The sequence below is a fragment of the Notolepis coatsorum genome (genome assembly GCF_963971535.1).
Source record: "Notolepis coatsorum genome assembly, chromosome: 8".
Classification (NCBI taxonomy): domain Eukaryota; kingdom Metazoa; phylum Chordata; class Actinopteri; order Aulopiformes; family Paralepididae; genus Notolepis; species Notolepis coatsorum.
In genome coordinates, this window is record NC_140172.1 from 70,159,124 (window position 1) to 70,175,001 (window position 15,878).

At 43.2% G+C, this 15,878-nt stretch overlaps 2 protein-coding genes across 2 annotated transcripts in view; both read left to right on the forward strand.

Annotated features, from left to right (window-relative positions):
• Window positions 1-170, forward strand: part of LOC311232895 (uncharacterized protein) — a gene marked incomplete at both ends in the record, with an annotated part of 54,705 nt that extends 54,535 nt beyond the window's left edge. The window contains one exon of the mRNA XM_084319730.1: window positions 159-170. Coding sequence (XP_084175856.1) covers window positions 159-170 — 12 coding nt within the window. The remainder of the gene's footprint in view (window positions 1-158) is intronic.
• Window positions 1-15,878, forward strand: part of LOC311233020 (unconventional myosin-XVIIIa-like) — a gene marked incomplete at both ends in the record, with an annotated part of 212,117 nt that overhangs the window by 65,617 nt on the left and 130,622 nt on the right. The window contains 2 exons of the mRNA XM_084319874.1: window positions 7,677-7,764; window positions 10,934-11,040. Coding sequence (XP_084176000.1) covers window positions 7,677-7,764; window positions 10,934-11,040 — 195 coding nt within the window. The remainder of the gene's footprint in view (window positions 1-7,676; window positions 7,765-10,933; window positions 11,041-15,878) is intronic.

Consider the following 15,878-nt stretch of genomic DNA (forward strand, 5'->3'; position numbering starts at 1 on the left):
AGGTGATGATATACTAGAACATTATTTTGTGTGGATGGTTCGGTGAGCTTTCTTTTAGTTCTCAAACGTCGGGTTCATAAACTCTTGAATTGGATTGCTAACGTATTGAAAAAGACACGATAGCATGAACTCTTGTGACTCATGTGTTTGACCCTCAGACCTTTTCTTGATTATCAGGAGCATCTAACATAGATTAATTTAGCCTGTAGTGGCTTTCCGAACCAAAACTAAACTAGCCACTGAGGTACTGCTATGTCGGTCGATGGACTAATTGGCGCATAGCTTGTCACCGTAGCAAACAACTGTCCAGGCTTTGATTTACTATATATATTTATTGCTCACCACATATTTACACTGTGTTTTCTAGGTAATCAATCCATGATACCATTCACAAATCCCATCAAACAATATGTGTGATACTATAGTAGTATCTACCTGGGACCACGCTAGATGACAGGTATGGTGTGTGATACTATAGTAGTATCTACCTGTGACCACGCTAGATGACAGGTATGGTGCGTGATACTATAGTAGTATCTACCTGTGACCACGCTAGATGACAGGTATGGTGCGTGATACTATAGTAGTTAGGGATGGGTACCTTTCACATTTGAACCGATACCGGTACCTGTGAATCGATACCGGTACCCAACGGTACCTTTTTTCGGTACTTTAGTCTCAAGAAATTTAATTTACCTACCTCAGTCGTAAAAAAAAAATCCAAACTTCAAATAACTACAATTTCGACAGTTTTCGGCTTGTCATTGCTCCGACTGCTTTGTTGTTGAATCAAGTCAAATCCTAGGTAAGCATATATTGTGCGTGTGAACGTTGACATGAAAAGAAAAAAGTTTTTTTTTTTTTTTTTTTTTTTTGGTTTCTCACTTGATTCGATACTCGGTAGTACCGACGTGTTTCGGTTCGGTACCTCAAAAGTACAGAATTCGGTACCCATCCCTAATAGTAGTATCTACCTGTGACCACGCTAGATGACGGGTATGGTGCGTGATACTATAGTATCTATCTACCTGCGACCACGCTAGATGACAGGTATGGAGCGTGATACTATAGTATCTACCTGTGACCACGCTAGATGACAGGTATGGTGCGTGATACTATAGTATCTATCTACCTGTGACCACGCTAGATGACAGGTATGGTGCGTGATACTATAGTATCTATCTACCTGTGACCACGCTAGATGACAGGTATGGTGCGTGATACTATAGTATCTATCTACCTGTGACCACGCTAGATGACAGGTATGGTGCGTGATACTATAGTATCTATCTACCTGTGACCACGCTAGATGACCGATATGGTGCGTGACATGGTCAAAACATGGTTTGCATCTACCGGCATGCAACACCTGATTACCTGTGCCTGACTTCCTACAATACAATACAAAATCTCACACCTGCCACCCAGTGTGTAATATAGGTACTGCTACACAAGTGTACCAACACAAGTGTACCAAATACAAGTGTACCAATACCAATAAATACACAAATAAAGAAAACAAATAGATGACAAATGCAAATGGCTCCAGCAAAGCCCTTAGGATTGTTTGATTATCAAGCTATATCTGGGTGGTTTATATCCTCAAAGTCAAATATGCTGAAATTTACTATACTTCCTCTTGGCTGTCCTCTGGTGCCATCTCTTCTGTCCTGTCCTCTATATCTCCTTCTGCCTCTGTGGTTCACTGCATCTGGGCCTCGTTGCTGTCCTCTTTGCCGACAGCCCTCTCATAGCTCCACCTCCTTTCATGTACTGCGTGGCCCTAGCCGTGCCTGTCCCCAGGCTGACCACGCGTCCTGAGAGCTTGTTGTCTTCAGTTGACCCATCTGTACCGCGCTAACACACTGTGTTTTGAAGTATTACCAGTATGGATGCCCCGATCACGTTTTTTGCCACCGATACCGATCACCGATCTTCTATGAGCAATATCGGCCGATACACTGCCGATACCGATAGTTTTTGGTTTTGTTATAGATAAAAAAAAAAATCATAATCTAACCCTAACTAACCTTACTGTCATGCACTTGTCCTAATATATACTACTAACCTACACTGTAGCACCAACATTGTAACCAACATTGTTACTCAGCTGATAGAGTTGTGCCCTTCCTGATGACTTGTCGTACAGAACTTGTAAGTCGCTTTGGATAAGAGAGTCGCTAAATGACTAAATGTAAATGTAATGTAAATACCCATTGTTCAATTAATAAACTGTATGCCTCACTGTGTGGAAGAGACTGGGATCATTATTTTGTGCAAGGCAACATCAGGCTTGACTTAAAATATTACTTTCCTAACTTAGTGGAACTAAATGTAACAAATAGATACAAATAGATAGATAGATAGATATAAATGTACTGAATTGTTATTTCTTATTTTATTTCTTATAATTATTATACATTTTTTTTAATTTTTTTTTTTTACCGATACCCGATCCAGCTATTTTAGTGAAGATCGGTCGATACCGATCGATCGGGGCATCCCTAATTACCAGCATGTAAACGACTCTGCATGTCACCAACCCACTACTGCTACCCTCAGTGACTTCTTGGGTTCACACAGAGAGGCTGCAGATACAACCTAACATCCCCTACAGAAACCGCCGGTCTTACTACCATAGATTAGTAAAGTCATCGTGATTAACAGGGACTCTCCGTCCGGTCTCGTTGAGTTTGCCACACTTCCTTTTATACAGTATGTTTGTATTATTTGCATGTTGAAACCGGAAAGCCCTGTTTGCAGTGAGCATTTCATATTTCTAGCTCTAGGCTGTTGGATTGTTTGCATTTACTTCATTGAAACAAGTCACTGTTAACCCTTTCACTACCACACTACAGAAGGTTAACTCTTTACTATCACACTACAGACGGTTAACCTGCTGTCGCGTGGCAGTGAGAGGGTTAACCATCTGTATTGTCGCAGTGAAAGGGTTAATAGTTTGGTAGTGCGGCAGTGAAAGGGTTAAGTTAACGGTTGACTTCTAGATCAACTTCCTCTCCTTACCCTCCTCTAGCCGAGCTCTGTCCAGGACCCAGTGGCCGTCCTACAGGCAGCACACACAGCTGTCTCTCAACCTAAGGTCTGACCGTGGATATGCCTGATTGTAACTTTGGTCATGTCTCGTGTGACATACCTCCTAACTGCGTGATGTCTCACCGCACGATATACTTTAATTTACTGATTTTAATTGTTTTAAATGTATTTCCAAGTCAAGTCAAGTCAGCTTTATTTATATAGCACGTTTAGAATGACTAAAAGCCACCCAAAGTGCTTTACAGGTAGAACACAATAAAAAATGTGTACAGTACAGTAACAAATAAAATACACTACAATTACAGTAAATACGTATAGTACACTAATAAACAAGTAACAGTAAACATAGTTGATCAAAGGCCAGGGAGAAAAGGCATCACTGTATCCCTCTGTATTGTCGATAGGAATCATATAGAGATCAAGCTTATCTGCTACCTATACGCAAACTTTCTTCCAAGTCCGGGATCCCCAGACAGATGCATATCAGACTATGGACCCTCCATTTGAGGTCTGAAGGCTTTTGTTATTAAATATAATTTAGTGTAGAGAGGTGTCTGTACTGTATGCTGGGAGATAACTATGGAGAGTGTGGGTCCTCTGTTATTTATTTAAGTGGGGACCCCTTGGAACCCTCTCGAGGACCCCTAAGGGAGCTATTATAATCTACAGTAGCGTGTTGTGAATGTCTTTAATTTCCAGTTGTCCGTCTGCTCAGGGCCCAGGGGGACCACTCATTAAGCTCTGAAGGGCTCTCGGCCAGAGGGAGCAAATGGGAAGCGTAGCCTTTGCCGGGGCGTGGCTAAAAGACACTTGTTGACATCGATGTCATCGCTGAAGCATACAAACATCCATGATGTCATACTACAAGATGAGGGGCGCCACTGCATGAATCCAGCCCCTACATAAATTCAGTACTACTAGATTCAAGTGCCTAAACATATTTATTTTGCTTTTTATGAAAGTCAGTCTCACAACTACATGTGACTGATATTGATAGAAAGACAAAAATAGACAAATAAAACTTGTAATCAATGTGTATAATGCCATTTGGTTAGGGTTGTCTTTATACTAAGACTGACATCTAGTGGCACATTTGGGTACAGTCAGTGATTGAGTGTCTGCTTGGGTTAGTAGACTTCTCTGACATGTTGTATTACCTTGAAAATAATATTAATTTAAAAAGAAAATAGTGAAGCCAAATGTTTCTCTTTTAAATCAATCAAACATTTTGATGTTAAGTTACTGATCACACAATGATATTGAAATAAATGTAGTCTTTAAATGTGCTATAGATAATTTTTATGTAGACCGATCATTAAAAAATGTCCCCAACATTTCTTATTCATTTTATTGAATTTTATAAAAAAGAAAATTGGTAGGTCCAAAATGAATGTAGTTCTTTACATGTTGTGTGCATAAATCCCCTCCCTATTTACCATTTCCCCACGTGGAATGCACCTGATTAGATAAATTACATGCTGGTGCTCTAGTGCGACATCTAGTGGCTGAATGTTATAGCACCCAGAACTTTTTCTTTATTTCTAGAAATGCTGTTTCTAAAGTGGTACACAGCCTGTCCTCCTGTCTCTGTGACGAATCGTGATCAATGTAACCGACACAACACAGAAACTCTCAGATCCTGGGAATGATTAGGTGCCAAATTTATGGATATTGTCCCTGTATTAGGCGGCTGTTACACTGTTTATTACAGGATTATTACACCAAGTTGGTATTGTAAGCCATATCAAAGCCATCTCAGTGGAAGGTTTGTAACACTTCTATGTTTGTCCTTGGTGTTTTTGTTGTTGATTATTTTAATACAACTAACTTACAAATAAATTTCTAGTGAATGTGGAGATAGTGAATATAGTTTCTTTAGTTTCCAGAATGCTGACTGCTGTGCCTCTGTTGTTGTTGTTGTTGTTGTTGTTGTTGTTGTTGTTGTTGTTGTTGTTGTTGTTGTTTTGTTGTTGGTCATGTCACTCGGGGGCCGGGGCATGACATTTTTTCCTTCAAGTGGCCACAGCAGTGTATGGGTTCAGTGTCACTGGACAATTTGTTTTCAGTCAAAGCAGTTGTTAGACGAATACAGAAGACTGATGGAACATAATATTTGCTGCTGTCAGTGAAAACCTTGTGTCCTTGTATATCTCAAATTCTGGCGATTTTCATGCATTGAAAATGAATGATTCTCTAATTTGTGAGCATTTATCCCAATGTATATCTTAAAAAAACACAGGTATCGATCTGAACATGTTCCTAATTCATGAAAGGTTGACCCTGACAGCAGTGATAGGTTTCCTACCTGTGTTACGATTGTAACGTTTGGTTGGCATGGTGGTGTGTGGAACCCAATGGCAGCAGATGCACGTGGAGATAATTGACAGGAGGCGGAATGCGTGGTTGGCTCTTTCAAAATAACGTGCACTTTAATTGTGAAACACGGAGCATAATATAAAAAGGAACACTTAGAAACTAGAAAAGAAAAGAGAGACTGTGGTCTCAAAACGAAATAAACACAACTACACAGAGTACTCACGACGGTGACAGCAAACAAAAGTAATGACCCAGCAAAGGACTGCTGGGCCAACCACACTTAAATACAGGGACTAATTAGAGACAAGAGGATGATTAGTGAATGACACACAGCTGGGGAGATGACTAAACAGAAAACAACACAAGGTACATATACAAAACATGACCAGACCAAACGCACATAGATACAACACAAGGGAGACAAAACTATATTAGACAACGGTGCACAGCACTGACAACAGATGAACACACAACAGATTAGTGATGACAGACAGGACATTAATAAGTAAAAGATAACAAAGATGAATACACTGAACTAGGCCACCTGGTTGTTGAGAGCCGTAGTTCAGGTAAGGGATATGTCCATGGACAGATGAGGGTTGTGACGCAGTACCGGGGGGAAAATGTCCATGGACAAATGGGGGTTGTGGAGCAGTACCGGGGGGACCGTTACAGTACCTCCCCCCCTCGATGGACGACTCCCAGTCGGCCAAGCAGGCCACCCGGGAAGGGTGGGAGGGAGGGATGCAGCACCGGCGGGGAGAGGCTGGGGAAAGGGGGTTCGGGGAACAGGACCAATGGGAATTGGGCCGGGGGGGGGGGGGGGGGGGTCGACGAGAGAGATGAGGGAGGCTGGAGCAGGGGGGGGAGGGAGGGTGAAGACGATGGGCCAGGAGTAGGATCTGGGGCTGGGATCTCCCCGGTGGCGAGACCTGTCGCCGAACCCCGAACAGGAGGCTCCACGGCGGCAGGACCCGGCGCAGGACCGCGGTCTGGAGGCTCTTAGCCAGCGAGACCCGTCGCCGAACCCCGGGCCGGAGGCTCCTTGGCGGCAGGACCCGGCACAGGACCCGGTGCAGGACCCCCGACTGGGGTCCCTCCGGCAGTAGGTCCCGGCGTCGCTCTCCAGGCATCGCATGGTGAGGGCTCGTCTCCCGGAACCTCCCAGGGAGGAGGAGACCCCAACCAGGGCGGCGAGGGGGACCTGCTGTCCCGGGAACCCCGTCTCCCCCTGGGGCTGCGGCGCCGGGATCCGCCCCCCTTCCCGGACGTTCCCCTGCGGACCAGGCGGCTTCCCTCCCAAGGGTCCGGGAAAGGTGCGGCAGCGGCGATGGCACCCATTGTCATCGGCGCCGCTGGGCCGGCCACTCCGTCCCATGGTGCCAGACCCCGAGCGGCTGCCCGGTCGGCACCCACGACCATAGCACCAAAAATGCAGAGCGCGTAGCTCGCCCCGTCTCCATTCTTCTCTGCTGGGTTCCAAAATGGCTGGGTCATTCTGTTACGATTGGAACGTTTGGTTGGCATGGTGGTGTGTGGAACCCAATTGCAGCAGATACACGTGGAGAGAATTGACAGGAGGCGGAATGCGTGGTTGGCTCTTTCAAAATAACGTGCACTTTAATTGGGAAACACGGAGCATAATATAAAAAGGAACACTTAGAAACTAGAAAAGAAAAGAGAGACGTGGTCTCAAAACGAAATAAACACAACTACACAGAGTACTCATGACGGTGATGGCAAACAAAAGTAATGACCCAGCAAAGGACTGCTGGGCCAACCACACTTAAATACAGGGACTAATTAGAGACAAGAGGATGATTAGTGAATGACACACAGCTGGGGAGATGACTAAACAGAAAACAACACAAGGTACATATACAAAACATGACCAGACCAAACGCACATAGATACAACACAAGGGAGACAAAACTAAATTAGACAACGGTGCACAGCACCGACAACAGATGAACACACAACAGATTAGTGATGACAGACAGGACATTAATAAGTAAAAGATAACAAAGATGAATACACTGAACTAGGCCACCTGGTGGTTGAGAGCCATAGTTCAGGTAAGGGATATGTCCATGGACAGATGAGGGTTGTGACGCAGTACCGGGGGGAAAATGTCCATGGACAAATGGGCGTTGTGGAGCAGGACCGGGGGGGCCGTTACAACCTGTGGTTAGTAGAATTGATGGTGTTACTGCACCAGTCACAATCCAAATGTTTGAGCATTTGGCTGGTATGGTTAATAATATATTTTTTTAGTTGTTCACTGTCTATACACTGCTATGTTCCAGGTGAAGACGGAGGAGCAGATTGCTGCGGAGAAGACCTGGTACAGCACTGAGAAAGTATGGCTCGTCCACAAGGATGGATTCTCACTGGGTGAGTGAAGATGTCTGTTACTTTATATCTCTGTCAAAGTTATTTCAGTTTAAAAGAACACATCCATGTTATGGGAAAGGCATTTACCATTCAGTAGAAAGTAGGGGTGTAACGGTACACAGAAGCCAGTAAGCTACGGTTCGGTACGTACCTCGGTTTTAGGGTCACGATTCGGTACGAGTTCGGTACAACAGGAACAAATATTTATAATTAATTTATTATATATTCATAATTATTATTGTTAAATATTCTCTTTTATTAAGTTATACTTAGTTCCACCTAGGCTTGCCATTCTGTGTTCAGGCATCCACTGAGTAAATTAATTGCCTACCGCCCCCGCCCCCGCCGCCTGTACGTTAATGCCAAGCAAGCAGTGCAAAAATGCTTCCGCATTCGTCACCGCACGCTAGTGCGGTAAAGCGCCCTTCTTTTCAGACAAATGCTACCGTGCGTGCACCGGCGGCGGCGTGCTCGCTCAGGTGCGTGCGTGCGCCGGCGTGCTCGCGCGAGGTGCCCGCGCATGCGCATGAGAGCGGAGCTCAATATATATAAGTCACCGCCCCTTATTCAGTATCTAGCAATAGCTCAATTGGCAAGGACACATGGCTGTGGATCCTATGGCTTGTTTGCTGGCGAGTTCGAATCCCATCGAAAATATTTTTTAACGTGATTTTTTTTTAACGTGTATTCTTTCGCCGGTTAAGGTTAGGCATGGTTAAGGTTAAGGTTAGGCATTGTTTCGGAGTTGGTTAAGGTTAGAACGGTTAAGTTTAGGCGCTGTTAAGGAGCTGGTTAAGGTTAGAGTTTGTCAAAGAGAATGGCAATATAATTTCTATGGTTAAGGTTAGGCATGGTTAAGGTTAAGGTTAAGGTTAGGCATTGTTTCGGAGTTGGTTAAGGTTAGAACGGTTAAGTTTAGGCGTTGTTAAGGAGCTGGTTAAGGTTAGAGTTTGTCAAAGAGAATGGCAATAGACAGCCTATTTCCGCGCGACCTGGGCGCTGGGCGGCGGAAAATGAAAGGCGCATTACTGCATGCCACTACGGTAAATTTTTGCACTGCTTGCTTGGCATAAAGCTACACGCGCCCCCGCCCCCACCGGTGTATGCTTTTGAAGTTTCAGTTTCACTTCTAGATAGGGATGGGTACCTTTCACATTTGAACCGATACGGTACCGGTACCTGTGAATCGATACCGGTACCCAACAGTACCTTTTTTCGGTACTTTAGTCAACATTTTTTTTATTTACCTACCGCAGTCAAAAAAAATATCAAAACTTCAAATAACTACAATTTCAACCGTTTTCGGCTTGCCATTGCTCCGACTGCTTTGTTGTTGAATCAAGTAAAATCCTAGGTAAGCATATATTGTGCGTGTGAACGTTGACATGAAAATAAAAAAGGGAAAAAAAATAAGAAAAATAGTTTTTAAATTTAAATTTTTTTTTATAATTTTTTTTGGTATCTCACTTGAATCGATACTCGGTAGTACCGATGTGTTTTGGTTCGGTACCTTAAAAGTACCGATTTCGGTACCCATCCCTACTTCTAGAGTAGATTCAACTTCATGTGAAGCAAAAAAAGAAGACTATTAAATTCTACATGCAAAATAAAGTTCTGCATCTGCATTCCGTTAGTGGTTAACATACCATTGCATTCGTTCGGTACACAGCGCATATTGAACCGGTTCGGTATGGATACATGTAATGTTACACCCCTAGTAGAAAGCTATCCGGCTGCAAGCTAGCCTAGCTTAGCACAATGGAAGTAGATACGGAAAACAATGTTGGCCAAAAACACCTCTCCCAGAGTTTTAAGCTATAGGGTAGCTGATCCGTATCCACCATTAATTTGTGCTAAGCTAGGCTAGCTTGCAGTCAATACAACACCGGCGTTTCTTCCTACTTAAAGGGGAACTATCTTATAAATGACCTTTTCCAGTGTTTAGGGTCATTTTCTAGCTATGTGGACTTATAGTAATAGGATCTATGTCTCTAATTCTCGATTTGGCGCATTCTTCCAATTCTCATCTCACAATAATGTCCCTCCCTCAAGTGAGTCATCTGAAAATTAGCGTATTCGGCACGTCAGATGGTCCTCATTTGCATAATAACGCCCGCCCCCCTCTAGCTGCCAGCCGAGCGAGAGCGAGAGAGAGATAGACCCACGGTGGTGGACCAACTGGACCTCGGTGTCTGTATTCGACAAAACATGCCGGCGCGCGCGGACCAACTGGACCTCGGCGTCTGTATTCGACAGGCTTTTGTCCCAATCGGCGCACCAACTGGCCCTCTCATACGGACCAACTGGGTCGCGCAGGATAACTGGATAGGCTGTGTCCTGTAGGCTTTTGTCCCAAACGGCGCCTCATAGTCCACCACCACGCTGCGCCACAGCCCACTCCCGGCTCCCTCTCCCGGGAGACACGCAGAGTGTTTACACAGTTCTTTTTTTTTCTCTCTCTCTCTCTCTCTCTCTCTCTATCTCTCTCGCTCTCTCTATCTCTCTCGCTCTCTCTCTCTCCTTTTTTTCTTCCTCTCTTTTTGTCCCCTTCTTTTTAATGTGGAAGTTTTGAGCAATCGCTGGCTGCCTCTGTGGCTCGGTGGGAATGGCATTTTTAGAAGAATGTCTCATACTGTGGTTTTAACCCATTCCTGTGTCCCATCTCTCTCTCGCTCACATACACATATACACATATACACACACACACACACTCCAACACACTCTCTCTCTCTCTCTCTCTCTCTCTCTCTCTCTCTCTCTCTCTCTCTCTCTCTCTCTCTCTCTCTCTCTCTCTCTCTCTCTCTCTCTCTCTCTCTCTCAGACTGTGTGGACTGACTGTCACTCAAAGTGCTTATGGGCGGAGCCAGGCCATAACAGCCTGAAATCCGGAGGCTGAAAAATGATGGTTTTGAGTACTTGATTAGAAATATAAACCAATGCATTTTTTTGAAAAAAAACATACAGATGTCTTCAATAGACTCACAGGAATTGTGTAAAGTTGCCCAAATAGTGCTAGGAATAGTAAAATAGTTCCCCTTTAAGATTAATTTGGAATTATTTGTGGAGTGGTTGCATTTTTCATTGTCCCATTTTGGAAAATGCATTTTTTTTCTTAATTTTGTTCAAGATGATGTCATATGATGTGCATCTTCTCTTCCTGGTAATGCAGCCGATCTACTGAAAACGGAGCCAGGCAGCCTGCCAGAGGGGAAGGTTAAAATCCGACTGGAGAGTGACGGGTCTCTACTGGATGTGGACGAGGATGACATAGAGAAGGTATTTAAAGCCACAGTTAGCTTTTTTCTCCCTTAATCTCTTAAACTTTTTTCTGAAAATCCGCCTAAAATACATACCTAAGTAAATGGAAGATTGCTCCACTTCTACAAGGTCCATTTGCATGTTCCTGGTATCTAGGGACATCTATGGACAAACTAACTGCGCTCCAATATATGCCAATAAGATTCAGTTTTGTGGTATATAATCCTGAGTAATAAGAAAAATTCAAAACAATAAGCAAGAAGTAATTTGTTTGAAGAAATCTAGAGGCCTTTGGGAAGTGTCGTTTTGAAAAATTCCAACGCTCATTGAAAGCTCTGCATGTCCTCTTCTCAAAATGACTACATTTGGCGCGGCTGGGTGGCGCAGCGGACATTGCGCTCGTCACCAACGCAAGAGACACCGGGTTCGAATCTGGCTGTCGGCATTGCCTCCGGCCTGGGCCGGCCGTGGAAAGTCGAAGGGTGGTAGTCTGGTCGTTGAGAACAGCGACTCCTACAGGTCGGTTGGTGCGCCTGCACAGCAAAGTCAGGAAAATGGCGGGGGCAGTGTGAGCCTCCTACACATTACTCCTCGCCAAATGAGAGTCCGCGCTGGCAGGTGAAAAGCTGTGACAGGCTGCCTCCACATGCTCCCTACAACTGGCCAGTGGGGGGCATATGCGAGCAACGATCAGGACGGGAGGGAGAATTGGCACAAGAGGTAAATTGGGATGGGGAGAAAAATCACAGAAAAAGGAAGAGAAAAAAGTAGAAAAAAGAAAATTACTACATTTTCCATCATTCAGCGCGGGCCCCTTATTCAAAATGGCGGATCTCCGCGACCACAACAAACATTTCAAAAACTAAAATCTCACTAATAACACTTTAACCTATTAGCAAACAAACATATGGATGAAAATATACATATTAACTGCTGTTGTGACCAGTTGCGGACTGGGACCATAATTCCTACCGGGAATTTGACTCAGGCAGGCCAGGCCCATACCCAAATGTCGGGTTATAATATGAAAGTGTCCTTTATAGAAGTTTCTCTACTTCACTGGCGCTCTCTGTGATCTAGTCGATTCATTATAGTATCACTCACCCTCGCGCTGCTGCCGTCAGTTCAACATAATGACGCGTTCCTTACATCTCAGCATCCAAATCATCCATCAGACTTATAGCTGTTCTATTTCACGGTCAGGTTCCAACAAACTGTCTTCTTTAACTCCCAACAGTACATCCAATAAAGTGATCAAGTGATCAACATCCAGAGTTTCTACGTCAACTTCAGTCTGCCAGGCCACCGGGAAAACTCCCGGTGGTCCCGATGGTCAGTCCGCTAGTGGTTGTGACATGGTTATGATGTTTATTCTTGAATATGTTTAAAAAATAATAAAATATATATATATAATTATGTCAGACAGTCTAAGAGCTTGATTTATGACGTGATGTGATTTGCGTTCCGGCCAACAGCTAGTTTTCTGTTGCTCTATTGCCAAACCCGAGATAAGTCGGGTTTTGGTCGTTTATTGTTTTATTCGATATTTTTATTCATTATTCATCCAGGGACCTTGGTGTTACCATAGGGCAGTGGTTCCCAAAGTGGGGGTCGCGAGCCGCTGCGGGGGGGTCGCAGATGATTTAAAAATAAATAAATAAAGATTTTTTATTTAAAAATTTTTATGCAGTCAGGCCACTGAACTTAGAAGCAGGCCAGGCCAGTGTTTCTAGTTGCAGCAGTGCAATAGTTAGATAACCTAGGTGGGGAACAAACAGGAGATCACTGCAACTCACACAAGTTGGAGAACTATCTCTCTCTCTCTCTTGCTCACACACACACACAAAGGGAGCCGCATGTGATTGGTGGAGGCGGGACCCTTACAAAAAAAAAAAAATCCATCAAAATCAGTGTTGTTGCTAATCATTGACACATGCTAGCCTGTAATAATCCCCCCCAGAAAAATATACTTTGCATTTGATATATTGAAAATATATGCCCTCACACACACTAGCATTTAAAGGGTTAGACTTATAAAATGAATATGTGGTGTTATGATCCGGGTTGAAGTTGAATAAAAGATTGTATTATTTTCAATCTGACATTATAAAAAAACAGAAAATCCATCAAAATCAGTGTTGTTGCTAATCATACATATACTAGCCTGTTTTTTAACAATAATTTGTGATGCCATCACAAACACTGGCATTTAAAGGGTACAAATAAAAACATTCCTGCACCAGAATGCAGGAAATTAAGTCTTTGTAACAAAAAAATTCTTGGTGGGGGACCCCCAGATCCCCTGCTTAAAAAGTGGCCTGACTGGGGCTATATTTCGCACTATATTTCCTGGCCTGAATGATTTACCCAGTCCGGCCCTGGTTAAAAGCCTCCAATGCTTATTAGTGTGTGTGCGTTTGAACGTTTGCATGTTTCAACCATACATTTATAAAAAAATTAAAAAAAAAATTATAATATATATATATTTAAAAACTATTCTTTTTACCTCCTATAATAGTGGGGGTCGCGGCTCTCTGACACCGTTATTCCGGGGGTCGCGGCCTGAAAACGTTGGGAACCCCTGCCATAGGGAATGAGTCTGAGATCGCCAAAGTGCAATACCGGCCGCATCCAGCTAGACGGCGGTTTTGAGCACCCTTTGAAACCTTATATCTTGGCCTGTGCAACGGTCAAATGTCTCCGGGCGCAGTTTTCTGGGTCGGGCCAGTCGAGCGGTTCTCCCGGTTGCATTGAAGCTCGTCAAATGCCGATCCATATGTTATGGTGGGTTATGTCGTGGACCAAATGGACACCGGATGGACCAGATGGCGAGCAAACAATTGGAATATTATTTTTGCAATACTCCCGATCACAGGTAAGGACTATCTGACGTCATTTCTGGCTTGACCGTGCAATGCTTTTTTACCGATCTAGCTGATTTAAAAACTAACGTTTTTAGTGTTCAATACGAATGCCGTTACTGGCAATCAAATAATCAGAAACGACCCCCCCCCCTTCATGCATTCATGATGAAACATAATACCTATCAGGGCTGTACGCTAAGCTTTTTCACTAGGGGCACACTTGCCCCTAAATTAGAAATTTAGGGGCAAAAAATATGTTTTAGGGGCACATTTTTTAATAACAATTTTACCATTATAGTGCAAAAAAATATGTTCCTCCTGCCTCATTACTGTGGTCCTTTTATTTAACATTTAAGTGCTTTTGTTGTCAGGTTTGTATCTTTTATAATGAACCAAGTGCTGGGCGATATGGCCTAAATATGATATCACGATATTTTCTGACCTTTCGGCGATACACGATACACATCACGATGTTTTTCTTTTTTACCCCAAACAATTCATTATGAGGCTTACCAAGACAGTATGAGTTTGCAAGCTAACATTAAAGACAAAATAAAATACCCATGCATTTAGCATTTTTATATTATATATTAGATTTAGATTATTGGATTATTAGATTATATATTGCATATATTTAGCAATGAGATATTATATGATTTTAGATATGAAATATGATGAATTGAAAATGGGGGACCCTGATGTAAACAAGACAAAAGTCTTTCTCTGGTCTGCATCCCCTTAACAATTGTATGTATTGAGCTGTACTGTACCCATTCTGCAATATGTTAATAAAGTTTTAAATCAATCAATCAATAGCATTTTAGCATTTTTATGAAACTACTGTATATTTGTATGTCTCTAAATGTTTTGATGAATTGAAAATGGAGGACCCTTATGTAAAAAAGCCGAAAGTCTTTCTCTGGTCTTCATCCTCCTGTACTGTATTGTACCCATTATGCAATCTGTTAATAAAGTTCTCATTCATTCATTCTGACGGAAAACAGAATAATTTTGATTGACAGTAGAGTCTGCCAATTACGTCACAACGCTTGCACCCGCCCTGCTGTTCTTAGCACCAATCGGCAAGCGCATTAGTTTTTGACTTCCTGAATGCCCTGTGTGTTGACAACAACAAAGCTACTAACATTAGCTCCCCGCGGCCCACGAGTAGGAGACCAGTGCTCTGCAGGATGACTAAATGAGGCATAATGATTTTACCTCAACGAATGTTATAATAAAAGCCTTTCCATACATCTGTCTGATTGAAAACTTTATTAACAGACCGCGGAATGGGCATATCTCAGCACGGGCTGAGATATGAACGAGTAACGTGTGGACCAGATTGACGCGACACAAGGTTTACACAACAGCCCCCACCCCTTGTTTTATTGTATTTGTACCTGTACTACCTGCTGTCAGCTGTTTATCTCTCTCTGTGAGCTTGATTAGCTCACGTTAGCTAGCGTTAGCTCCGCGGCTAACCCTGAACTAAATCAATGACTAGGTTCTAAAGCATTTAGAGTAGTTTTCACTGCACATAGAAGCAGCCAAACAGCGGGAGAATTTCGGGAGCATATGGCCAAAACCCAGTTAGGAACCATCGATTCCCATCCCTACTACTAACTTTACTTTTCTTCATAGCTAAATCAGTCTATCAGAGTGAGTGCTCAGTTGATTTTCCCCGCTGATCATACCTGAGTGCTCAGCGTCATCACACGCTTTGGATCATTTAGGAGTGAAATTATGCGAATGCAAGGCTTGAAATCCCTACTCGCAAGCCCTCCCCCAAATATTATTTACCAATCGCAACGGCCAATTAAAGGGGCAATTTGCGACGAGATCATCGCAGCGTACAGCCCTGCCTATTATATACATTTGATTTGGGAATAGTAGCATGTTCAGGCAAGAAACGGCAACGCTTATAGTAGGATGAACTTTTTTTTTCTTTTTCACATATTGAACGATAGATATTTGATGTCAAATGGGCCATAG